General features: G+C 39.9%; 1 protein-coding gene and 1 long non-coding RNA gene across 3 annotated transcripts in view; one reads left to right on the top strand and one right to left on the bottom strand.

The window, feature by feature from the left end:
* LOC140531006 (A-kinase anchor protein 9-like) overlaps positions 1–25,074 on the bottom strand; it is a 62,209-nt gene extending 37,135 nt beyond the window's left edge. The window contains exons 1-3 of the mRNA XM_072650206.1: positions 24,926–25,074; positions 24,413–24,833; positions 9,323–9,568 (exon numbers count right to left, since the gene is read on the bottom strand). Coding sequence (XP_072506307.1) covers positions 9,323–9,568; positions 24,413–24,833; positions 24,926–25,074 — 816 coding nt within the window. The remainder of the gene's footprint in view (positions 1–9,322; positions 9,569–24,412; positions 24,834–24,925) is intronic.
* Positions 1–27,114, top strand: part of LOC140530917 (uncharacterized) — a 1,083,438-nt gene that overhangs the window by 930,073 nt on the left and 126,251 nt on the right. The window lies entirely within an intron of this gene.

Genomic DNA, 27,114 nt, shown 5'->3' with positions numbered 1-27,114 from the left:
TCCCTTGCTCCCTCCTTGGGGCGATCCCAGACGCTGCTCTTCTCCACGCAGATGCCCAGAAACTTCACGTTTTCCTACCACTTTGTTATTATCGGGCATCAGTTGCTCCCAGAACAGTATTTCATCTATTTCCCCCTGAAACAAAATAACTTGCAGAGCCATAGAAGCCTCCAGGAAAACAACCAGGGTGAGTGAAAGAAGAGAGAGGAGTGGTGGAGACTCATTCCTCCTACAAGTGTGCTCACCGCCTTTCTAGCCTTCCAGGTTTGTAACTTTGGCACTATACTTGACTCCTTAATCTCTCCTACCCCACATTTCCTATCAGTGACCAAATATTTCTGTTTCTAGTTACACATCTTAGCATACAACCCTTTCTCGAGACTCACACAGCCTCCACCTTAATTCAGGCCCTCACTACTTTTCACCTAGATTCATTGGTTTTTGCCTGTCAGATAATATGGAAGAGCTCTGTTTAGCTTTTAAAGCTCCTTTCTTTTTAACTGGCCCCGCCTGTCTCTCTGGTCTCCCAGAACCTTCTTTACGCTGCTGATTCTTGTCTTGCAGCCTGGGCCCTGGCCCTCCCACAGGCCTACGATGCATTGTCCCTCCTCACTGTGGCCTAAGAGAATCCCTTCATTTCTTTAACACACATATAAAGCAGCATCTTCTGCAGGAAGCCTTTTTTGATCTCTCCAACCGCTGTCTTCTCAAATTACTTTGTATTTAACTAACTTGCATTCATTTTCCTTACGTTTATTCTAAATGTTTGTACATATTCTTGTTGTCTCCCCGTCAGAATATAAGCTCCTTAAGAGTAGAGATTGCTTCATTCTTTCTATTTCTGTTCCAAGCACCAAGCACGCTGTAGGCATTTAATAAATACTTGATGAATCATTGACTGACTGACTGATACGGAGACAGGCAAGTATACAGGATGTAACTTACAACAATTTAAAACTTGTCAAGCCTAACTTGAACGACTACCACTACCACTACAGTATAGGGAAGCTTAGTGGTGCAGTGGATAGAGCATGGGGCCTGGAGTCAGAAACACTGCTCATCCTGGGTTCAAATCCAATCTCAGGCACTTCCTAGCTAAGTGACCCTGGGAAAGTCACTTAACCCTGTGTTTGCCTCAGTTTCTCATCTGTAAAATGAGCTAGACAAGGAAATGGCGAACCACTCTAGGATCTTTACCAAGAAAACCCCAAGTGAGGTCACGAAGAGTGGGCTATGACTGAAAACAACTGAACAAATACACATGTATATGCATATAGACACATACATGCATGTCTATCACATAGGCACATCAAGTTTATGTTCATACGTATACATACAGACAAAATACACATTTTATGGAGGCAGCTAGGTAGTTCAGTGGATAGAGCACTGGGGCTGGAGTCAGGAAACCCTAAGTTAAAATCTGGCCTCAGATACTCATTGGCTGAGTGACCCTGGGCAAGTCACTTAACCTCTATGTGTCTTAATCTACTGGAGAAGGAAATGGCTAACCACTCCGGTACCTTTGCCACAAAAGCCTTATATGGGGGTCACAAAAAGTTGGACATGACTAAATGATTGAACAACTAACCACTTCTGGGATTCATCTAAATATAAGTGATACTTTCAGAAAGAATCTATAAAGAATTACTAAAGTTTGAAAGTCCTGCACAAATGAAAGACTCTGGAGTATGGGTGGTAATTTCATAAATGCTATTCATCAAAGGCAAGAGCTTTAGTTGGCATCCAATAAATGAATTTAAATTTATGGGCCACAGCTTACATAATAAAAATGGCACCTGGACAGTGAAGCAGTATGCATAATAATGGCTAAAAAGAATAGATTTGATTGTGCCATAAGAAATGATGAACAAGAAGACCTCAGAGAGGCATGGAAGGACTTATATGACCTGATGCTGAGTGAAAGGAGCAGAACCAGGAGAACTTTATGCACAGCAACAACCACAGTGTGTGAGAGCTTTTTCTGGTAGACTTAGATTTTTGTAATAACACAAGAACTTCTGAAAAAAAAAAAAAAATCCCAATGGTGGACCTCAAGGCAAAATGCCTTCCACACTCAGAGAGAGAAATATGGAAGTCACTCACATAATGTAGCAGATCATGTTTGTGTATGTGTATCTGTTTGTGTATCGTGTTCTGATTTGTTATACGGATTCTTTCATTTATCTTAGTCTGACTACATAGCATGACTATAGTGAAAATATACTCAATAGGAAAGTATATGTAGAATCTATACAGAATTGTATGCAGTCGTGGGGAGGGAGGGAAGTAGTGGGGGGTGGGTGGGGAGGGATAAAATCGCAATTGTATGGCAGTGATTGTTAAACATTAAAAAAATAAAAAAAATAAAAAAAGAATAGATTTGCCAGTAGCTGGACAAATGTAATCCAAAGGGCATACTAATAAAACTGATGTTATATAATGCCTTACAATTATTTTCTAGTTTTTCAGAATAAAACTGGAAAATAATTGTAAGGCATTATATAACATCAGTTTTATTCTCAAAACACTCTATTATCATCTCCTTTTTACATACATAGACAAACTGAGGTAAATAAGATTAAGTGGCTTGTTTGGGGCAGAATTTGAACTTAGGTCTTCTAGACTTCATCCACATCCAACACTATCCACAGTGTCACGGCTGCTTTTAAGGTGAGTGTTTAAAACGAGAAGGGAAAGGGAAAGTCAAGCTTGACACAGAATAGAACAACGGTAGTGGCACCTACACATTCACAACAGCCAAGGTGTAAGAAAGAAGCCAGAAATAAAATTGATAGCTCCAAAAGCTGCAACAAGTACACAATGGCATACAAAGTGTGGGTGACAAGCAAAACTGACTAGTGACCCCAATGTCAGAAGGTAAATTTGACTTCATAATTGCCAGTGAGGGGAGATAAGACTTAGATCTAGAATACTTTCTGGAAGCACGCATCTTATTCAAAAGGAAAAGAATGGGGAGAGTGCTGATTTTAAGAGAATATACTTATATTTTCTTCACCTGCGCTAGGTGGAGCAGTAGATAAGACTGCTGAATCCCTTGGCAAGTCACTTAACCTCTGGTCTGCTTCATTTTCCTCATCTCCCAGGGCTGCTGTGGGATAATATTTATAAAGCACTTGGCAAACCTTACAGTGCTGTATACATGCTAGCTATTATTCTTATACTTATTATTGGAGGAAATCTATAAGCCAGAAGGGGGAAACATGGATGAGGATCAGCAGGGGCAGGGGTTGACGTAAACCTCAAAAACTTCGTTTCAAATTAGGAACATAATCGAGAAGTCTTCAGCGTAAAACTGAACTTGACTGATGAGTCTTCTGGGCATCCACACTGATTCTCCTTCCTTCCACAATCATAGATATCCTTATTTGTTTCTATACTTTAGAGCTAATCCCTCACTAAGGCACCAGTGAGACAAAAAGTTAGAAAGGTAGAACTGAAAACACTTTGCCCTAATTAGATGTGTGAATATTAGTTCCTGGAAGGAACTGATTATTTTTCCTTTTTCTTTATGTCCCCAGCATTTGGCACAATAGTTCATGCTTAATAAATACCTGTTGACTAAGGGAAATTAAAGTCTCAAATACATGTGACTAGAAAGGGAGTGGTGTCCTATACAGAAAAGGGGGGTAGGTGGAGGTGGGCAAGGAAAGACAAGTTCTGTTTTGGACGCAGAAAAGTTGAGAAGCCTACAAAACATCACAGAAGGGGAGAGGAAACACAAACCATGATCTACTGAAAGCGCTCTGCCACACACTATCTATATCTCTCAACCTACCGAGCCCTCAGATAGGACTAAATCATTTCTGGCCCTTCAAGAGTCATCTGCTAATTCTACATCTCTTTCAAAGTATTCTAGAGCCTGGATTAAATGAGATGTATGTGTAGTACTTAGCAAAGCTAAAAGTGTCACCTAAGTATTAGTTATTATTCAAAATAATTTCATAGCAAAGTATGGTGGAAAAGTAAGTCCCACTTCTACCACTGATTAGCTGGGCAAGCACCTTCAACTCTATAAGCCTCAGTTTCCTCATCTGAAAGAGGGAGATAACAACATTTTGTACAATATAACCTACTTTATGAGACTGTGGGAAGAAATGCACTTTGGAAATTTAGTCTAAAACTGGTTAGTGTAAGTAAGCTTTTGCGTGTGTGTTCGTCCTTCGTTGCCAAAGAAGACCATGTCATCAGAGAAATAATGACATGACTTGCACTTGACTTTGTTTTCAATGAGGGAGGGTTGGGCAGGTCATCAGCCTCACTTCTCCTCCAGAGCCATCTGAATCCAGTGACCAGATATTCATCAGGATGACTGGAGATGACCCAGGATGAGGCAACTGGGGTTACGTGACTTGCACAAGGTCACACAGCTAGTGAGTGTCAAGTGCCTGAGGTGAGATTTGAACTCAGGTCCTCTTGACTCCTGCACTGGTGCTCTATCCATTGCACCACCTAGCTGCCCCTAAGTAAGCTTTTATTGTGTTGGTGAATCTCCAAGAGACACTAGAAATAGGTTGAAGGTCTTTAGTTTGAACTTGTAATATGAAAATATTATCATGGGATCTTTAGAATTTAGAGATGTTAAAAAATGTAAAAAAAAAGATGTAAAAAAAAAAAAACAAAAACCTGTCACTGTGCTGCCAGAAAGCAGAAATAAGGAGTATTTTTTCAGTTCTGTATCTGCAACTATAATAACAACTCCTCTGATTTGCTTGGAGTTTTTAAAAGTTTAGAACATAACATTAACTTTTCTCTCAAAACAACTGTGGGAAAATCGCAGGACCATAAACGCAGAGATAGGTGAGCCCTTAGAGACCCTCTAGTCCAATGCCCTCAGGATTATCCCTCTTTTAAAAAAGCAGAGGCTACCTATCCACCAAGGGTCACAGCTGAGACTAGAACTCAGATCTCCTAATTCTAAGCCTGGTGCTTTTTCATTTATACTTTGAACACTTAGACATGCATTTAAGAGTCCCCCACATTCAAATGAACACATAACCCTGGGGTTTTCAAGGCTCTGCTAACAAATAGTAAAAAGACATGACTCCCAGCTCTGCTTCTGATTTTCTCTGGAACTTCCCTGGGCACCTGGGCTCTACTTCTCCTGAAACACCATGTGGTCATGCCAGCTTCCTTATCCCCCTGGATCTCCATATTGGAGAGGGCTTGGGCCAGCCCACCTCCATTCCCTTTCTGGCTCTGCTCCTGACTCTCTCACCATTATTCCCACCCTCCCTCCTCACTTTTCACTTCCCTTTTGTATGGTGCTATGCAGCTCCTCAATGAGGGCAGGGATGGTCTTTCTTTTAACTCAGATCTCTATCTCCAGTACCTGCTTCCTCCAAGGCCTGACTTGTGGCTGTTCTCTGGGTAAATGACTAAACCTCTCAAAGTCTCAGCTTCTTACTCTGCCCTGGGGAGGTTTCTAAAAGAAGCACAAACTAGAGACCTGATAAATACCCTAAAGGGGTTGGACGATCTTTTTTTCCCCAAGCAGCAACATCCCGTCCCTTGGCTTGGCAGATAATACTAGAAACCTAAAAGAGCAGCAGCTGATGCATTTTTTACAACAAAACTGCAGGACAGTAAAATGCTGGTTCTATAGGGTGCCTAGGTAAAAAGGCCCTGGCTCTGGGCTTCTGGAGGAAACAGGAGAGCTTCAAACTGTTCAGGAGAAAATTCCCAGTACCTTCATAAAAATCCCATATCCTCAAAAAGACCTTGGATTTTTTTGGGGGGAGGGGTGTTCAGTTGCAAGACCTTGCTTGACTAAACTGTTACCTTTTCCTATCAATATGTATGAGGTGGGATTATAAAAGAACAATTTCATTTCCGAATTAGCATAAATTTAAATTTCCAAATGAGGCTTCAAGGAGTCATCTTGGGAGGATACAATTATTCCAAATACAATGCTACTGTTCAAAAATATTTTTTCTAACTCTTTTTTTGGAACTGACATCGAGGCTTAGCACACTGTCATTGGTGGCTGGTGTTCGGTCCTTTGACAAAGGAGAATCTATTGGAAAAATCACTGGTATTGGAATAAAAGTACTGAGGGTTCAAATCACTGGTACTGGAATAAGACCACCAAGGGTTAAAACCTCTGGCTCTGTGTCTCAGAACCTCAGTTTCCTCGTATGTAAAAATGAAGACAATAATACTTGTACTACCAACCACAAGACTGTGAAAATGGCACTTTGAATTGCGTTTTACTTCGATGGCAAGCACACATGGGAATGTCATATGCAGGATGGGCTAGTCAGTATAAAGAGGTTTTTGTGAAGAAGGCTGGCATATATATATATAGTAATGGACTTTTAAACTCCTTAAGGATTAAAAGAAGCATCCTGTTTTTAAAAAAAAATTATTTTCATTTGTCAACATTCACTTCCACAAAATTTTGAATTTCAAATTTTCTCTCCATCTCTACCCTCCCCCAACCCCAGGACAGCATGTAATCTCATTACCCTCTCCTCCAATCTACCCGCCCTTCTCTCAGCACTTCCTCCTTTATCCCCTTCCCTTCTATTTTCCTGTAGGGCAAGATAAATTTCTATACCCCATTGCCCATATATCTTATTTCCTAATTGCATGCAAAAACAATTTTTAACACTCTTTTTAAAGATTTGAGTTCTACATTCTCTCCCATCTCTCATCCCTATCCACCTTCATTGAGAAGGTAAGCAATTCGATAAAGGTTATATATGTGTAGTCATACAAAACATTTCCCTGACAGTCACGTAGTAAAAGACTAACTATATTTCCCTCTATCCTGTCCTGCCCTCCATTTATTCTATTCTCTCCCTTCACCTGTCCCTCTACCAAAGTGTTTGCTTCTGATTTTCACTTTCCCTAGTCTGCAAACCCTTCTATTATACCCCTCCCTTCTCTCCTTCCCCCCTACTTTACTATATGGTAAGATAAACTTCCATACCCAGCTGAGCATGTACATTATTCCTTCCTGAAGCCAAATCCGATGAAAGTAAGGCTCACTTATTCCCTCTCACTTTCCCCCTCATTCCCTCCATTGTAAAAGTTCTTTCTTGTCTCTTTTATGTGAGATGATTTACTATACTGTAGCTCTCCCTTTCTCTTTTTCCCAGTACATTCCTCGCAACTCTGAATTTTTTTTTTTAGATATCACCCCTTCATATTCAGCTCACCCTGTGCCCTCTCTCTTTTTTTTTCTTGTTACAGTATTCTGCATTCCAGACTAAAATTCCCCCGATTATCCTCTGAATCAGGAGGAAAATATAACTCCTTTGATACCATACATCCTGGAAGAAGTCAGCATTAGTGTTCTGTTTTACCTCCAAAGATAACACCCTAGATACCTGATTCTCAAATTTTGCTGACACCATAGCAACCCGGTGAAATTTTAAAATTCTGAGGGAAACATGGACACAAACACCACAGGAAATGAGGATGGTGGTGTTAAATCTAATTCCAATGTTTAAGAAATTGTGCCTAAAAAGTATACACATCCCACTTTGAAGTAACTATGGTAATTTAAGAACAAAATAAAAAAACTTTTTTTTTCACTTTATGTGCATTATTTTTTCAAATAGTTATTACTAAGTTGTTAGGATAGGAATACTTATGAAGTTGTTTGGAACTAAGTACTTAATACACAATACAAATACTTAATAAGTACTGGGTATTTCTTCTGGCCTAGAGAGCACTCTGAGACAACACAAAGTTTGAGAGCCTTTGCTCCAGATACTGAAAAGTGGAACAAGGAAAGTTCTTCTCACACACAAGTTTTTGTAGCTACACCTACAAACATACTCAAAATATGACAAGGGGTGAAAGGAGATATGCTATTTCATTTAATGAAAATGCTAATTAGTTAGCTATTAAATTTTGTTTTTTTAAACCTTATTAAGGCTATTAAGCAATCCAAATTATTGCAAAATTAGTTCAATTGCTACTTAAATGTAAAAAGATGTTACAATTTTATCAAGTTAATAAAACGTCAACCTAAGAAATTTAATTTCTCCAATGGATCTAATATAGATAAATGAGTTATAAATTTGTATCTCTCAGACTAATTTGAAAAAGACGTCAGGTCTAAACACTATTTGTCCACAGTTGAGGTAAGTGTAGTAGGTACATGACCCTGACAACAAGCCTCATGCTACACCCAGATGGGAAAATATGATGCCAACTCTGTATAAAACTACTTAGGTGTCTTCCTTTCCATTGTAAGTAACCACTAGCCTATAATGTCCTTGAATGAGCAGATATAAAGGGAACCAACCAGAATTGGGCCATTTATTTTTATGATGACTGTTTCAGTGAGGACCAGAGGCATTTCCCAAAAGTAGTCAGATGAAAAGTACATTAACACAGAAAAAGACCAAAAACAGTTCAGAAAGAGTCACAGAATGATTTTGTTATCATTTTATATATGATTAATATATCTCTTTAAAAAACAATGTATATAACAGGAGTTCAAGGCTTTGTGTATAATCAACTTTTTTGTTCTCATTTGCATATTTAAATGCTTGCTGATAACTTTTCATAGTAAAAAGCAAAACATTTTTAAAAGAAAGTACAGGTATTGCTTACGTAAGAAATATGAATATCCAAACGGGATCAAAGAAGCAAGGAATTCAGAGGTGAAAGTGACCTTACAGATTATCAGGGTTATTAAGCTCTTAATTTTAAAGATAAGAAAGTGGAAGCTCAGACAAGTTAAGTGACTTACCCTAGCTCACAGAGCTAGAAGTTGAACTTGAATTCTCTGAATCTTCTGTCCCTCAAAAACTCCCCTTCCCACCTTATAAAATTGCATTTCTTTCTTTTCCAAGCAAAAGAAACACTATTATTCCTTTTAAAAAAGTATATAGGACACTTTATCACATTGAAATAATTATTTCTAACTCCATCCATCTCCTATTGTAAAATACAAAAAATCTACAAGCAACTTCATAGATGCAAACAACTTTACTGGTTTTCTATTATATTTACGATCTTGAACTACTTTTTAAAAAAACTTCATTTTCCACCATTAGTTGTTTTGTAGCTATTTTCAACAAAAGAATATCTGTGTATTTAGCTTATCTGAAAAATGAATGTTATGTAATAAAAACAAAAAACATCAATAAAAGTTGAAAAGAAAAAAAATCCAATGTGTGTTTGTATTTTACAAAGAAGGACACTCATTTTTAAGTATGACCACTTGTGAAATTAAAGAAATAAAGAAAATATTAAATGGTACCAAAATGAATAAGGGATGTTACTGTTGTTATCATTACAAAAGTTTCATTCAAAAATCTTTTTCAATCTGGATACTTACTTCAATAGTGTAGGACTGGTCATGTTTGATTATTTCTCCAGTATGTAAAGTTCTCGTTATATCAGGAGTCACTGATGCTCCTCTCTGAGAACTAGTCATGTACAACTCATCACTCTGTGACTGATCAATACTAGAAGTATGTGAAGATTCTTCACATTTTTTAGCTGATGGCTTTTTCTTCCCTTTCTGCTGTTTGGAAGAATTCTGTGCCTCAGCCCGAGCTTTCTTTAGCTGATACTGGGCAAGCTACATTAAAAAAAAAAAAAAAGAATTAATTTGGAAAATTTCCTATTTTATTGCCAATAAGTTCTATCATATAAAAGCTTCTGACTCACTTCTTAAAGGATCAAAATAATGATATTAAGATATTAAAATGCTACAAAATTAAAAATATATATTCTGAATGAATTTCAACATAAGCTTAATCAATTACAAATAAAATGAAATAATAAATAATAAATTTTTGACAGTCAAAGATTTCACACTACACTCAATAACTAGCACAGTGATCTGTACACAGTAGGAGCTTAATAAGCATATGTTATAATGTAGTGTTGCAATTTAATGTAGGCCCACTCAAGGATAAAATTTTGGGAAGCATACTTTTAAAATCTATTAAGTCAAAGCACAAAATCAACACTACATTTTAAAATAATTCAATATATAATTCGACTCGACAAGCACTTAGGTATCTACTATGTCCAAGGCACATGGAGATGGGATGGGGATGGAGGACACCAAGAAAAAAATGAAAAATATTCCCTGTTCTCAAGAAGCTTAATATGTATACAAACTAATTTGAGAAGGGAGAGAATGCTAAAATTCGAGGAATCAAGAAAACCTTCCTTTTTGTAGGAGGTGGTGCCTAAGCTATACCTTGGGGAAGATAAGGATTCTAAGCATCAGAGAGGAATCAGCAAGTATTGTATGACTAGGCCTGTGCAAAAGCAGAGTCGCAGAGGTTCAGGGAAAAAGTACATACATGAATTTGGCAAAAATGAATCATGTAAGGAAAATGCAAAAGGTGCCTAGAAGTTACACCATAAGCAGGCTTTAAAGACCAATCAATTCATCAACAAGACTTAGTAGATATAATAAGTATACCTTGGGGTATACCCATGCTTAGCAAGCAGGAGGCAGAAGATGATCTAGCGGTAAAATGAGAAAGAACAGCCCCGGAAGAGGGAAATCCAGAGAAAGCAGCTAACTAACAAAGAACATTTCACCAATTGTTAAGCTCCCCAAAAGAGAGCCAGGGAAAAGTATGACTTGTTATTGAAACCATTCCATCTTATTCCCTTGTGAGGGTGAAGTATTCAAATGATGGCTAAACTCAGGGTTTCAAGAGTGGTAACAAGGACATAAATGGACAGGGTTATATATAACTCAAGCTCCAGGCCCCACTTTAGGAAAACTGAAGACACAGAAGAGATGACTTACGAAACAAGTTTAGGAACCAATTCTCTTTATAAAGGGATTTAGCTGCAAAGTTCCTTTCATACTTCCCAGATACATGTAACTGTGGATCATTAACTATTACACACAGACACAAAAACTCGAAGAGAAAATGTCAGAGGAGGCATTACCAACGAAAATGTCACCTGAAGCAGAGATAACACAGCTGAAATTATAATATAACTGCAGGAACTGACTTCACAAAAATAAATTTTGCAGTTCTTCTCCAGTTAAGTACTGCTGTAGCATCTCTAGGCATACCTTACTTTCACACAATGACTGCAACTGAAGATATTTAAATCAAGGATTTTAAAATTTTATGTCGAAACATCTTCAGTGCAAATGACTATTTAAGAGGATACTAAAATTAGAAGAAATGTTGAGCTTTGCATATAAGTGACCATGGATTTCTGAAGGCCTCAAGTTTTTCAGCAACCTGGAAATGCTTTAAGAATGGCCCCATGACCCCAATGGCCCACCACAAAGTTACCAGGAGGAAGAGCAAGTTTTGTCCCACAGCAACACAAAAGAGTTTCTCCTAAGATATGAAGAGGAAGAGGGAAAGCAGGGGCTGGGGATTTGATGTGTGTCCATGAGAGAGTATCATCACCAACAAAATTACAGATCCCTGAAGTGATGAAATTGGATTTTTAGGACATGTCCTTGGTAAATTAGATGATGTCATATGAGATGATCATGACCTTCCAGGACATGGCCTATGATGCCTTTGTCAAAATTCCGCGGCTATTTGGAACACAGGTCTGACTCAGTGTGGCAAAGGTTACCTTTTTCTTGTAAGAACTTCATCATCATTTGAAAAGAAATGAAATATTTAAAGGGGAATTACTTACCTTAGAAGGTAAGATGAAAGCATAAGTGTGGCTTCAGCCTGCCTTATGGACAATCTTTTTTTCTGACTGATTTACCTTTTAGGGCTCAGGCACACTAATCATGAGGTTTTACAAATCCCTGTATAGAAGTCCTTTTTACTTGAGAATAATTTCTTTTACAAATTTAAACTTGTTTTCTTTGTCTGACTAGCTTTGGGCAAAATTGGGACTCATGGCAAGAAAATTTCTGTCCCTAAGATTTCAACTCTGAATACTTTAAGAGGGAATGGAGATATTTCTGTCTAAATATCGAGAAGAATGATCTCTGAGGTGAGACCTTGGATATCTTTCATGCCTTCTTGTAGACAAAATGGAAAGAAATGAGCTAAATAAGAGTACATTTACACCAAGCGTTCTTAATCTGGAGTCAAAGAATTTGTTTTGTAAATATTTTGAATGGTGTATTTCAATGTAATTGATTTTCTTGTAATCCTTTGTATTTTCTTGTATGCATTTAAAAACATTATTTTGAAAAGATATGTAGGTTTCACCAGACTGTCAAAGCTCAAGACACAAAAAAGGTTAAGAACCTCTGACAGATTTCACAACTGGCTGAATGGCTATCAGCCTAGAAAAAGGTCCACAGTAGAGCATCCAGGGATCTGTGATTGGCCCCATGCTATTTAACATTGTTTAAAAAAATAAATGGTTGGGATGAAAGCATAGGAGGTATACAGATCAAATCTACAAATGAAGAAATCATGGGAAGATGGCATAGAGGTTTCCGAGGGGCAGCTATCCTGCTACTCCCACCATCCCTGCAACCCTTGTGGCTGCTATACGTTAGGTATGCAGTTTCTAAAGTTAACCCCATGTTAGTGTCCTGGGAGAATCTCATAACCACAGGGAGTTGAGGCCTATAAATAAGACTAGCTTCAAGGTCCAAGAAAGTGAGGGGATGACAGTAGAGTAATGGAAAGCTTGGGGGACAAGAAAGGACAGAAAATAATAAAAATTAATACTGCACAAGAGGACAGAGCTAATAAAGAAAAGGAGTAAGAAAAGGGGAGAGCACAGACTCAAATGCAAAGGCTTTTCGAAATACTCTTCTTCAAGACCTCTTCCTTTAGGGTACCTAAATCTAGTGCCCTATCTACTATGCCACACTACCCCTCAAGTAAAAGGTAGGTCAATTTTAAAACTGCATTAAAAAATTTTTTTTTGTGAAGAGCAGTAGCTGTAGAGAGGTACAGAAGGTTGAGGACTGGAAAAGGACATCCGATTTAAGTTAAACTGCCACTGGTGACTTTTTGAAAGGGCAGTTTCAGTAAAGGGAGTGAAGAAGCAGAGGCAGAAAATGAAGATACCTTTTTCTTGGAGCCTGACACTGAAAGGGGTGGGGGAAGAAAGGAAGGAAGGGAAGTGTGAAATGAAAGTTAAGGCATGTTTGTAGACAGCAGTGACAAGTCAGGGGAAAGGAGAACGAAGGTGAGCAAGCTTTGGGAAGATATTGGAGAGAGAGAATGGAAACTCAAGGCGGAGTGTGGGGGGGTGCCAAACAAGAGCAGAAAGTGGCAAAGTCTGTTCAGTGCCAGGGCAAGGATAGAGAAAGTCTGGCCACAGAAGGGAGGGGCACTGAAGAGGGCCTACAAAGGCTCAAAGGAAGCTAGGCAGCAGTCAGAGAATGTGAAGTTCCGGACAAGAGGGGCAAGAAACGAGAGGAGACTAATGTGGAGCCTAGACAAAGCAGAGCATTTCTTTCTAAGAAAACTATGGATTTTGGGGATGGAGGGCTAGTATCACCGGCTTTCCCATGACATAGGCACTGGCACAGAAGGATAATTTCTGAGCATACAAAGAACTAGCCAAGCAGATTCCACACATTTATTCTGGGCAGCTATGGCCAACTGATTCTATGGCCATAAAATCAGAAATGAATGAATGGAAAAGCCCAACTCAAAAAAGAATTTTAAGCAGAAAGGGCCTTAGGAGAGTAAGCAGATATTCTGGGAAGAAGGTTATGAGAATTCCGATCTTTTTCTACCTGTGAGGACAGAATAGTAGAGGAAGATGAGATGGACTATAGTGCTTCACAGGAAATTCTCTTTAGATACTTAAAAGGTCGACATGTTCTTACTATGGAACTGAGTAAAGTGAAGGAAACCTGTAGTTTTCTAGCTGTCTGAGGGCTGGGGATTTGGGGACGCCAGTAAATAAGGAAAAATGGTAGTAGCATGAAATCTGAAAGAAGAAGTGATGAGCCAAACTAATGAAAAAAAAAAGGTTACAGGGCAAGAGTGCTTCTAGTAGCTTACAACTTATAAAAACTATCCTCTGATCCAGACCACCTTTTCTTTCAGGACAGTGCAGTTATAAATCCAAATTTAAGTCAGAATACAAATTTCAAAATAATTATATGTTTAGTGAGGTCTTGCCTTGCTCACTCTGACTCACAAGTTGTTGGGAGTTACAGGTTCTGTCCTCCCTCTTGGTTATCCCTGAAGCTGGGACTCAGGTTAAAGAACAATCCTGCCCTGCAGCCTCAGAGAAGAGAGGAGATGTAACAGAAATGAAAAGATAAGAGGACCTCTTTGCATCCTAAAAGAGTGCATCAGAAGGGCTTACTTCAAGTGTTAGAGGAAGGTGGAACCAAATGGCTACAAATTCACCTTGGACATACATGGAGTGGAAAAGAGGCCCTTTTGAAAGGATCAGGAAAAAGTTGCCCCTTTGGTCAACTGAAAAGACCTTTTCATGGAAGGCGGGCCAGTCAGGTAGAAGAATACATGTCACTTCTTATCAATCACACTAAACTTCAAAAAAAAAAATCCTAAAAGTAGCTCAAAGGAACAGGTGCAAGACCAGTTACCTCACTTGTATGTTGCTGAACTAGTCTAAACCTCATTTGACCCATTTGGCCCATTCAATATTTAATCTCAAAAAAGTAGCCAACTGTGGCACTATCATAAGATAGTTATGCATATCTTTAACAGAGCCCTCAGAATAATGAAATAAGAAAACCTCACAACAAGGATAAATACATTATTGATACCTGTCTGTGTTCATACTCAGAAATATTCTCAAGGTCATTTGGACATTAGGACAGATTAACTCAGTTGAGCATGTAATCCTAGGTTCTTGAAGGCTAAGAAAGCAGAGACCAGGCTCAGCAGGCCCGTAGCAGCCTTCAGGCCCTACAAAGAAGGATTTGAGTGGCCCAGCAACAAGATGTGTCTACTTTACAAGGTCCAACTAGTGAAGTAAAGAGAAGTTCATCACCAGTAGCTAGCCACTTGGTGATTAATTCTTCAGTCATAGCAATTAATAAAACAAAGAAAAATATAAAATGGTTCCAGTCCTACCTAATACCACTTCTGCTTCAAAAGTAATAGAAAGGGGGCCAAGGGTGCTAAGAATCACATTTTTGAAAAATGCACACAAATACCAAATGTTCATAAAGTAAATGTACTTTTGGAGCGGAGGGTAAGAGAGGAACAGTTTGAGGGAACAGGAAAGGCTTCATGTAGGACATGGCACTTGAGCATAAGGTCCAGAAGAAGTTAGGGATTTGACAAGGTCAAGTGAGGCAGCTCAGCCAGTGCAGAGGCACAGACATAGGAGATGGGATTTCCCACAGCAAGGAGGCCATTTTGGCTAAAATGTAGCACGTATCAAGTGATATAATATACAATAAGTCTGGAAATGAGGGTTGGAGCCAGGTAACACAGAATTTTAAATACCTAGCAGAAGAATTTACATTTGATAGTAGAGGCAATAGTGAGGTATTTTAAAATAGAGGAAGGACAATAATTAGACCTACATTTCAGGAACATCCCTGATGTCTGTGCAGATGATGGATTAGAGAGGGGAAGGACTTGGGGCAACAAGACCGATGGGAAGGCTACTGAAATACTCCAGGACAGAAACTATGAGGACCTGAACATGGGTGGTGGCTCCCTATGTAGAAAGGAGACTGATGACAAAGACTCTGTGGAGAACTCGCAAGACTGAGGAACTGACTGGTATGGGAAGTGAGGGGCAGTCAAGTTTCAAGGGTGACTGAAAGGTTGTGAGATCTTTGTTCGATGACTAACAAATGGAACTGAAGGAACAAAATACCATTTGTAACATTCTCACTACAAATTAATCCAGAAGGCAAAAGAAGTTAACAATGCAAGGATGGCCCACAGGTTCCCCTTTTAGAAGCATTAAGTTGGCCAGGTCTTGGTTTCTAGTCAGGGTGGCATCAGGAACCTGGTGAGATAGCCAGGAAATTAAACAAAGCCAGTCTTAACAAGAAGCCAACCCTAAGGTTGGCAGAACACCTTAGGTTGACTATTTCTTTTAATGTTTACAACAATCCTGTAAGTGCACTGCCATTATCATCCCCATTTCATGGATGAGAAAATTGCTAATAAGTATCTGAGGTAGGATTCAAATTCAGATCTTGGGCTAAAATGCTTTTGGGAAACTGGGTGACATTTTTTTTAATGATTCTAAGCCATTCTCTGGGGAAAAAAGGCTTACATTTTTGACATTAATATTATTCTGGTGATATACAGCTTTGATTTGTGTAACATCATAGTCTCCAAAAAAGTAACAATGGGCAAACCTAAAAGCAACGAACAGAGTCATGTACTGAGAACTAGTGACGATCAATGAACACACCACGGCATCCAGAGATCCTCAAGCCTCCATACAAGGTCAAGACAATATGGAGTCACATAAGAAGAGAAGTGGATGGACCTGTTTTGGAAATATCTATCACTGAAACACCAAGAAGTAAAAGGGGGGTGAGAGTGGAAGAGGCAAAGGAGGAGGAAGAGGGTAGTGGCAGTGTCACAACCTAGGTGTCATCGGTGACTTCTCTTTCACCTTCTCATATTCAATCTGTAGGTAAGTCCTGTCAATTCTACCTTCACAATGTCTCTTTCTATATATAAACTCTCTTCTTTCTTCTGACACTGCTACCACCCTGGGTCCTAACCTTTACCACTTCATGCCTAGATTAGTGTTAACAGCCTTCTGGTTCATCTCCCTGCCTCATCTCTCCTCACACTCCAGTCCACCCTCCACTCAACTATCAAAGTGATCTTTCTAAATATAAAATATATAAAATTTGCAATCTATTCATCTCATTCAAGTTCCACTGCAACCCTCTGAGCCTGGTCTCTATTATCACCCCAATTTATGCATGGGTACAATGAGACCAAAAATGGTTAAGTAATTTGCCCATGGACAAAAGTATCATAGTTGAGATTAGAACTAAGGCCTCTCTGACTTCCAAGTCCAGTACCTATCCACTGTACAATCCAGCCTCTAAATGCCGGAGCAGCTGAAGTCCACAGTTAAGTGATCTTGCCTTCATGGAGCTCATATTCTAATGAGACACACAATACTATCAACTACATGCAAACAGGATATATTCATGAGAATGATCTCAGAGCCAAGTAAAATAACTATGAGGAGAGGTTGCAAAGAGGCAAATTTAGGATTCCTGTGAGGAACAACATCCTAATAATTTACCTGCCCCCAAGTAGAATGGGGTAGCTCTTAGGTAGTGGATTCCCTTTCACTAGAGGTCTTCAAAGGGTCCATGATCATTAAACCATAAAAAATATGGACCAGAATTCAAGTCCCCAAAACCTATCTCAGTGCTCTCTGTATCTGACAATTACTGTAGCATTTCATATACAGACTTTCAGAGTTGGAAGGGACCTTAAATCCAACCCTTAATCCATTTTATAAATTTAGAACATGATACCAGGGAAGTGGATTCCATCAAAGGGTCACGCTTGAGGATTTAGAGGGCCACATGTGGCACTGAGACTGCAGGTTCCCTAACTCTGAGCAGGGGAGCACAATACAGCACAATGCTACAGTTAGTAGTGATGGTTTAATTATATAACACTCCACACTTCAGAAAGCACTTTTTTCTACTTATTATAGATACGAAAGCGCAAACTTAGAAAGGTAACTGATTTGTTCAGTCATACAGTTAATAACGTAGCAAATACAAAACTCAAACCCAAGTCTTCTGTCTCTAAGTCCAGTGTTTTTTCCACTACACTATCATGAAAAGTTCAGAATTAACAGAAGCGAACTATAATTTGCAAATAAAGTTTAAATAAAATTAACTTTTCATAAGGTGCTTCAATGGTATGAAAATTTAAACTGAATTTTACTAGTATATAAAATGAACAAGGAAATTCCTTACAGCTGATGATTCATGGGAAGAGAATCAATTTGAGTTTTTCACATATTGTGCATTTTGAGATAAAATGTAATTACATGCATTTCTACTGAAATGCAGACAGAGCGTAACAGAAAAATAATGTTTTGTTTTAATATATACAATATTTTGAAGAGTCTATTTTTATTTCATTAACTTTAAAAAGGATTTTTGCTTCATGGAAGAACGTACTCTTTACCTGTGACTCTCGTCTTCAAATACATTCCTTGTTCACTTCCTGTTTCGAATGTTCTACTATTCAACTTTCAGTTTCACTGGGATTGTTAACATATACAGGAACCCTCCTTGTTAACTCTATCCTTATTGGATTGCATTCTGACTTTCCTATGGGATGACAGATCTACAGCTGTAAAGTCATCTGATTTAATCTCCTCACTGTACAGAGGAGACCCAGAAAGATTAAATTCCTTGCCCACAGTCACCTGAGTAGTTGTAGCTCAGCTGCCATATGAGGCCAGGTCATCTGACTCCAAATCCAGACTTCTTCAGTTGTATCATGCTGCCTCTCTTTAACAGATCACTTCTATCTGCTCAGTTCTTCTTGCCTTCCTGGATTCCTAGTTCCTTCTTTAAGAGCTTCTTCTATAAGAAGCTTTAAATAGCCCACTTTCCAGTCTCTCCTCTTATTCTATCCCTTCACTTAGTTTCATCCTTTGAGATTTATATAGTTTTCCAACAAAGCTCCAATGCCATGAAGAACAGGTATAAATTATACACATTATTCCCTTGCTATTGGCAATGAACTGATTCAAATTGAAGAACTTAATAAGGCTCACAGATTTATAAAATTACAAGTCAAAGGATATGACCATGCAGTTTTCAGAGGAATAAATTAAAGCTATCCATAATCATATGGAAAAAAATGCTCTAAATTATTATTGATTAGAGAAATGCAAATTAAAACAACTCTGAGGTACCACCTCACACCCATCAGATTGGTTAATATGGCAGAAACAGAAAATGGTAAATTGGAGTTGGAGAAATTGTGGGAAAATTGGAATACTAATGCATTGTTGGCAGAGTTGTGAACTGATCTAACCATTCTGGAGAGGTATTTGGAATTATGTCCAAAGAGCAATCAAACTCTGCATACCCTTTGATCTAGCAATACCACTTACTAAGTCTGTATCCCAAAGATATCATAAAAATGGGAAAAGGACAGACACATACAAAAATATTTATAACAGTTCTTTTTGTGGTGGTAAAGAATTAGAAATTGAGAGGATGCCCATCAACTGGGGAGTGGCGAACAAGTTGTGGTATGTGAATGTAATGGAATACTATTGTGCTATAAGAAATGATAAGCAGGTGGATTTAAGAAAATCCTGGAAAGACTCACATGAACTGATACCGAGTGAAATGAGCAGAACTGGGAGAACATCGTACACAGCAACATTGTGCGATGATTAACTATGAGAGACTTAGCTCTTCTCAACAATACAATGATCTAAGACAATTCCAAAAGACTTGTGATGGAAAATGCTATCCATGATGCGAGAAAGAACTATGAAGTCTACTGTGCTATAAGAAATGATGAGCAAGAAGATTTAAGAAAAACCTGGAAAGACTTGACATGAACTGATTCTGAGTAAAGTAAGAACCAGGAGAACACTGGGAAAGCATACTGTTTCCACTTTATTTTTGTTTTTTTCTTTCTTGTGGTTTTTCCCTTTTGTTCTGATTCTTCTTCCACAACATGACTAATGTGGAAATGTTGAACAGGATTATACACGTATAACGTATACCAGATTGTTTGCTCTCTTGGGGAGGGGAGAGGAAAGGAAGAAAGAAAAATTTGGAACTCAAAATTTTATAAAAGATATGTTGAAAACTATCCTTACATGTAATTGAGGAAAAATATTATGTAAGGGGAAAAAAGAAACCTTTAAAAAAAAGAACTGAATAAGACTCAGTACTTGTAAACAAGCATAAAACAATGCTGAAAGAAAGTTACTTTCTTCACATTAGCATAATGTAGCTTTAATTTCCAAGGTCCAGAAATTATAATTTTTTTCCTTACTCATAAGCTCAATACTTGAGAATTTGTGGGACTAAGCAGTTTAATTACCAATATAATTTTTTTCACTGCTTTTCATGTAGTATTAATGTGATACTGGACATTTCCGGCCAAAACTATTTTGTTTATTGCTGAACATTTAGTAAAAAAGACTAACAGTCTTACCATTCAAGCAAAAAAGCATGAGGCCACCAAAAAAGAATGTTAGCTTAGTTTTAATGTTACTGTATTGATTTTTTTCCTAAGAAAAAAGGTACTGTCAGTTATATAAAATTCTGTACATTAGTGTACTGCTGTGGTTTGTGGGATTTTGCTGGAGAATTAATAGAATTTTATGAAATACAGAGTATGCATTTGCACCAGTAATAATTTACTGCGGATTTTAACAAAACCGACCTTTACTTGGTTCTGCTCACAAATACCATAATGCTCTCTTTTTATATGAAGTTGCAAATATTTTTACTTTGAAAAAATAATGCAATAGTTTTGACAGGAAAAGAAATTAACCATTTAGTTCTGCAGCATGGGCAGTTTGTTTTGCCTTTCTCAACAATACATCTCTATAATACCATCCAGAATGATGCTAGCACAGTTCTAGAAAAAAGAAATAAATGATAACGAAGATGGAAAAACAAAACAAAACAAAAAATAAACTGAATATTAGTAATTATGACCAAACTTGGCCCTGGAGAATCAATCAATTAAGCCATTATTAAATAACTTCTATAGCACTGTACAAGAGATACTAAAAGAAAATGAAACCACCCCTGACCTTAAGGACAGTGTAGGATGACAAAATAAATACAAGATAATGGGAGACTGGAGGAGAGATAATAATTGAGAAAATATATTTACTTCCTTTCTTTGAAGAGGTAAGGGACTCTTGGTGTGGAATACTGCATATACCGTATGTCAGTCAATAAACATTTATTAAATGGCTACCATGTGCCAGTGGTGCTAAGAGTGCTAAGCAGTGGAGATATAAAGAAAGACAAAAGATACTTCCTGCCCTCAAGTAGCTCACAATCTAATCAGGTAAATAATATGCAAATAAATATGTACAAACAAGCTATATACAAAGCAAAATGAGAAATAATCAACAGAGAGAATGCACTAGAATTAAGAGGGATTGTTGGTTTTGCAGAACTGCCTTTCTTTCTCTTTCTTTTAAAATAATTATTACAAATGATTGTCTAACAGGTCCAAGGGAAATACAGATTTAGAAATGAATATAAAACCAAAAGACATCAATAAAAATAAGATAACTATGTTTAGGGAGCAAAATGTGGTTATAACTGTTTGCCTTTGGAGGTTAATAAGAAATTTTTTATTTCTAGGGCTCTAGACAAAGGGCCCAATTATAAATAACTGATTTTAGAAAATAAAGTACATTTTTTGCTCTTTTCAACCTAAGTACCACTAGTGTCAGAAAATTACTTTTCAAAAGTCTTTCTCAAAAAAAGTCTCTCAAAAAAAAAAAGTCTTTCACAATTAAAAAAAAGATTTCAATTCCACGTGGCAATATCAGTATTTTCTTCTAAAAGAAAGGTTAAATTCCTAATAGTAGGAATTTATGATTTATACAGGGTTTTCTGTCCTTACAACTCCATGAGGGAGAGAAGCAGAAATGTTATTATCTAGACTTTAAATATAAGAAACCTAAGGCTTAAAGTGATTAAGTGACTTTCCTGTAGGCACCCAGATAATAAGCAAGATACCTTAGAGATCAGCTACTACAAACACTGGCCCCCTCCTCCCATTTAAACCCTGCTCTGTTCAGCATGCTTCTGCAGCTTCTCTAAGCAGAATCAGGTAGGAGGAATAGGGGTTCTGATCTTTCTCATGCAGAATTGTCAAAGACAAAATTTTAAAAACCCAGAAGATTTATAATTCTAGTTTTGTGAAAAGAGTCCTGGGTTCAAGTTTCCTCTCTGATCCTGGGTGACCCTGAGTAGGTCACTGAACTTCTCTCACCTCTGTTTCTTATCTGTGGGGTTTGGGATCGGGGTATGGACTGCATGATCTTTATAATGCTGTCAGTCTCTGAACCTTGTGAAAAAAATGATACACTGTATCACTGTCCAAACAATAAGCTATGTTGTTTCAGAATGGTTTTATTTTCAGTAAGGTAGAGAAATTGGATTGAAGGTAGAGAAAATTCCAGGTTAAAAGTCAAACCAGGATTTTTGTAAAATCAGATAATGTGATCAAAGCTTTAGAATTATAAATGGCCTTGAAGGTCAAAAAAATCAACTCCCCTCTCTTATTTTACAGATAAGGGGACTTCAGACAAGAGAGAATAAAAAACTATCTCTCTTAAGGTCACATGGACATTAAAGGTGTCCTGGACTGACCAATCCCAAGTCCCTGGCTCCCAATCCAGCAATCTTTCACTAAACCACATCTTCTTTGATTGGTTTTTTGAAAGTATAGCCTCCTTGCTCCCTCAACTTGTACACAAACATCAAACATTCTACTCAGGAACTCGGAATGCAGCAACTGAAGCAGCAATAAAGAGGCTTCTAAGAATGTTCTCTTCACTCCCAGCACTTAAAAAACCCAACTGAATAAATTCAGTCACTCAAGCCTTGACTCTAAATAAAGTGAGCCCAGATGTATTAATGTGAAGACTCAATGAAAGCTGTACTCACTAAAATCTTAACCATTAACACAAATTTGTCTATAGATAAAACTTGGTTCTGTTGTTGAATTCACTCGGGGGAGGCCAGTTTGAAAGAACAGCCAATCATATGGGCAGGTACAATACCGGTAGTGACACTGGAAAGCTATGCCAGCAAATTTGGCAGGACTTAGAAAAGGCTAAAAAAGTATGGACATGGTTCCTTATTGGAGGACCTGCCTAGTTAAGTTTGAAAAGGCACAGCAGAAGCAGGTTGGGCTACCAGGTGCTGACTATTTGGTTAGGCCACAGCAACTCAAATAGAAGAGGAGGAAGGGAGATTTCAAATCAATGACAGGTATATCCATATCACGAATCCTTTCAGTACTTAAATACTAGTAATTATCTTTAATATGACAGTTTAAAACTCTTAAGTCATGAAATACTAAAACTTATCTTTAATAAAGATGGTCTGAATATGATCCAAAAAAGCCCAAAGGCATTTTAGAGCAATAAATATTCTCAGAAATGTTTTTTTAAAAGAGATTATTATAACTTGCATCTTGTCTACAATAATAGCTGATACTTTTGTAGCACTTTAAAGTTTACAAAAAACATTGGATGGATTAATTAATTTGACGCTTACAAAACCATAAGAAAGGCACTATCCTCCCTACCCCCACACTTTGCAGAAGAGGAGAAGTGATTGTCCATGGACAGCAGCTACTAAGTGACAGAGGCAAGATTCACACCTCCGTCTCTCTTGACTCCAGGTTATTTTCTACACCACCAAGTCACTTCTCCCAATAATATGTTTAGTGTAAATCCGTTATGTAATAATCCACAGTGAAAATTTTGCCTCAAACACTTACTAGCTGTAGGAACAAGAGCAAATCACTTAACTTCTGGGTGGGTTTCCTTATCTATGAAATAAAAATAGCACGCACAGGATGGTGAAGATCAAACGTGTAAAGTGCTTTGAAAACCTTAAAGTACAAGGTCAGTGATTCTTACAACCACAGGTACGATACAGCTAAAGTATCTCCAGCATAGATAACAAAAGATAGAAATAACCAGTGTTGTAACGGCTCCTTGGAGAAGCTGTGATCTGATCCAACCATTCTGAAAAGCAATTTAAAGTCACGTTAAAAAATAAAATTAAAGTGATGAAAATGTCTGCTCGCTTTAACCCAAACACATCACTGTTGAGCCAAGTTTGTCCCGCAACTGTGGAACATGCCGAGCGATCCTCCCTGAAGCCTCCGTTCACCTCAAGGCCGCTAGCCCCCTTCCTACCACAAAGAACTGCAAACGTCAAGAGCGAGAAGAGAGGTCACCCCTCTCCTGAACACACGCCCCCCTTCCCTGCAGGATTTCACAGCTGGCACTCGTGGCACCTTCAGGACATAGCTGCGCAGGGCCGTTCCCGGACAGCTGTCACAGGCCGATCCCGCTGTCCACCAGCGCCAAACCCGGGGTGGGGGCCCCCCTGCGACTGTGCAGGGAGGAAAGGAAGGAGCCCACCTGTCCAAACCTGCACCTCAGCTGCGTGCGTGGGGGGGGGCCCAGGGGAGAAAGGGAGAGAAGACAAAAGACACCGCAATCTGGGGGGCACAGGGAGCAGACAAGACCCCGCCCCGCTTTTCCGCCTTCCCCAAGGTGGGAAATCGGGAGAAAACCACCGAGGAGACAAAAGCCGGGTCTCAGGAAGGCTCCCCCGGGCCGGGGTCCGCAGCTGGCGCGATGCGGGGCGCAGGCACCGGGGAGCCCAGCCCCAAGGGGCGGCCCAGCGACCCCCCGCTGCCAAGACAGCGCCCTTCCCCGCCACCTCGCGCTGGGAGCAGGGCCCGAGCCCAGCCCCGCTCTCGCCCCGGGCTTCCACCTCCCCGCCCTCCCCGGGAAGGGCCAGGCTTACCAAAGCCTTGCCGCGGATCAGCTTCTTCTGCCGCTCCTCGTCCTCCATGGCTTGCGCTGGGAAGGAAGAGGGACAGGGAGGGAGGGAAAGAGAAGGGAAAGGTCTGATTGAGACTGACGTCTCGGTGGGCCGGGACTGGGCACCGCAGTGCTCGGCCACCGGCCCCGCGCCAACTCTCCACGCCGGCTCACGGGAGGACCGCGTCCGGCGTAGCCGCCATCCTCGTCTCCACGGAAACACTGAGGCGGAGGGCGGGAGAAGGGGCAGGAGAACGTTCGCGCAGTCGCCGTGGACAAGGGTTCGGGCAGGTGCGCCGAGAGCCCCGCCCCCTGAGCCCCCCGCCGCGTTCCAGGCCCCACCCCCAGGCCCCCCGCCGCGTGCCGGGCCCTCTCCCCGCCCCCCCACTCCCGCCTTCCCGGGCCTCGGGGGATGGAGACCAGCCTACCTGGCAGCTAGGTCAAGCCAAGCAGCCTAGATGAAGGGCACACCACGTGGCGTCTGGCCTTGGGCTACGCGCTGGGGGGCGGGGAGGGGGTGCGCCCAAATGGCAGGTCAGCCCGGGTGCTCCAGGGGGAGATACTCCGGGCAAACCATTGTGGACCAACCGAAAATGGGAGGATGATCAACAGCATGGAAAAGGGCCCTGCAACCACCTCCCCCATCTCACGGATGGGGAAACTGAGGCCAGCAGAAGTCCCCGCAGGCAATGAGGAGCAGGGAGAGGCAGGATTCGAACCCAGGAATACTGCCTAGTGGTTTAAAGTGTGCTCACTCTCTGCTTGGAGAGCAGGATTACGTTCTGGCCCTGAAGCGCCCCTATTGGGTGGCTTTATTCAAACTTGGGCCCAAGGATGGACCCGTGGAGACAGCCCTGGATTTGGGCTTGGAGACCTTGGAGAGCCAGTGTGGAGGTCAAGACACAGCTCTGGACCTCGGGAACGGAGCCTCTGGGTTCTAACCCCTGGCATCCGCGAGCCTCGGGCCCCCGAGGTGGCATCCGCGAGCCTCGGGCTCCCCGATCTGTAACGAGAAGGAAGGTTGGCCTTTCTAGGCTTCTAAATTCTAACGTCCTGGATTTAAGAAATCCCTTTAACGTAAATCCCTTGAACTTTCAGGACCTCAGTTCCCTCCCTTCTAAAATGAAGGGGGTTGGACTTTTTTGTGTCGTAATCTCCTGTGACTGGCTGCTGAAGCCTATGGACCCCCTTCTCGAAATGCTGTTTTTAAATGCATACAATAAAATGCATAGGATTACAAAGGAAACCAGTAGAATTGAAATACTTATTATATTGAATTCCCACTTACATACTGAAATAGTTAATTAAAATAAAACAATTTCATGGACCCCAGATTAAGAACCCCTGTAAGAAATGATCCCAAACTTCTCCTTCAGCTTTCAAAATAACTTATCTTTTATGGAGATAGTAATAGCACTTCCCTCCCAAGGTTGTTGTGAGGATCAAATGAGATAATGATTGGAAGTGCTTAAGACAGTGCCTGACACATAGTAGGGACTATATAAATATTAGCAGTATATGCATATACATATATGCATATATATGTACGTATATATATACAGAGAAAGAGATCTATATATATATCTGTATCTATAAATACAGCAGGCAGTGCAACATCAGTGATTAAAATCTCAATTTTTGAGGCCATATAGGCCATCCTCTTCATTTTATGGATAAGGAAACTGAAGCTTGGGCTAGCTGACCTGTCCAAGGTTACACAGGTTGCAGAACTGAGATTGAAATCTCGGTTCTCTGGTTCTGAATCTTTCCATTACACCCAGAGTTCCTCTTCCACATGTCCTTAGGTAACTAAGGCAAGGTAGAAGGGAAAGGAGGCAAAGGAGAGCTCAAAGACAGTTGAGGAGCCAATTAGGGGTGGTAGATTTGGAAGTAATTTGAAGCAAGAGGGCACAGTAACATCTGGGGGTCAGAAGAATGGGGGAGATGTCAGGTATAGGGTGGCAGCTTAGCTGAGACTTTAAGAAAAAGATGTTCCAAAAGTCTGAGATGAGTCTGATTCGTCTGGAAAGCCTCTCCCAGCACAGTCTGACTTCTATGACTGGGATGCATTCCTTTCTCAACTTCTTTTCCTCCATCCTTGCTTAAGAGTGTTTCTCACCCAGCCTGATGTCTTTCTTTTTCTGGACCTCATTGAAGGGGCCATGCCCTGACTACTTCTTAAACAGGTCTATTCAATGAGTGGGCATTTCCTGAGTGAGTACTTGCATAGATGCTGGCCAAGATCTCTCAGTGCATCCTGGGTCATCTCCAGTCATCCTGATGAATATCAGGTCACTGGATTCAGATGGCTCTGGAGGAGAAGTGAGGCTGGTGACCTTGCATAGCCTTCCCTCACTCAAAACAAAGTCAAGTGCAAGTCACGTCATTATTTCTCTGATGGCATGGTCTTCTTCAGCAATGAAGGATGAATACAACCTCCTTCTTAAGCTCCCTCTCATTCTCCCCAGCTATCACCTCACAGTTATCCTGTACCACTTTATGTGGCTGTTCTCTTACCCCATTTCTTTACTCCCTGCTTTGTATATTCTTACCTGTGCATGTGTTAAATTTGCCCTAGTAGAATTTGAATTTCTGAGAGATAGGAACGTCTGTCTTGCTTTTATCTTTTGGTTCCCCGAATTCTGAACAGTGCTTTGCACATAGTAAATGCTTACTAAATGTTAT

The sequence above is a fragment of the Notamacropus eugenii genome, chromosome 3 (genome assembly GCF_028372415.1).
Source record: "Notamacropus eugenii isolate mMacEug1 chromosome 3, mMacEug1.pri_v2, whole genome shotgun sequence".
Taxonomy (NCBI): domain Eukaryota; kingdom Metazoa; phylum Chordata; class Mammalia; order Diprotodontia; family Macropodidae; genus Notamacropus; species Notamacropus eugenii.
This window is presented reverse-complemented; position numbering and strand designations above follow the sequence as displayed.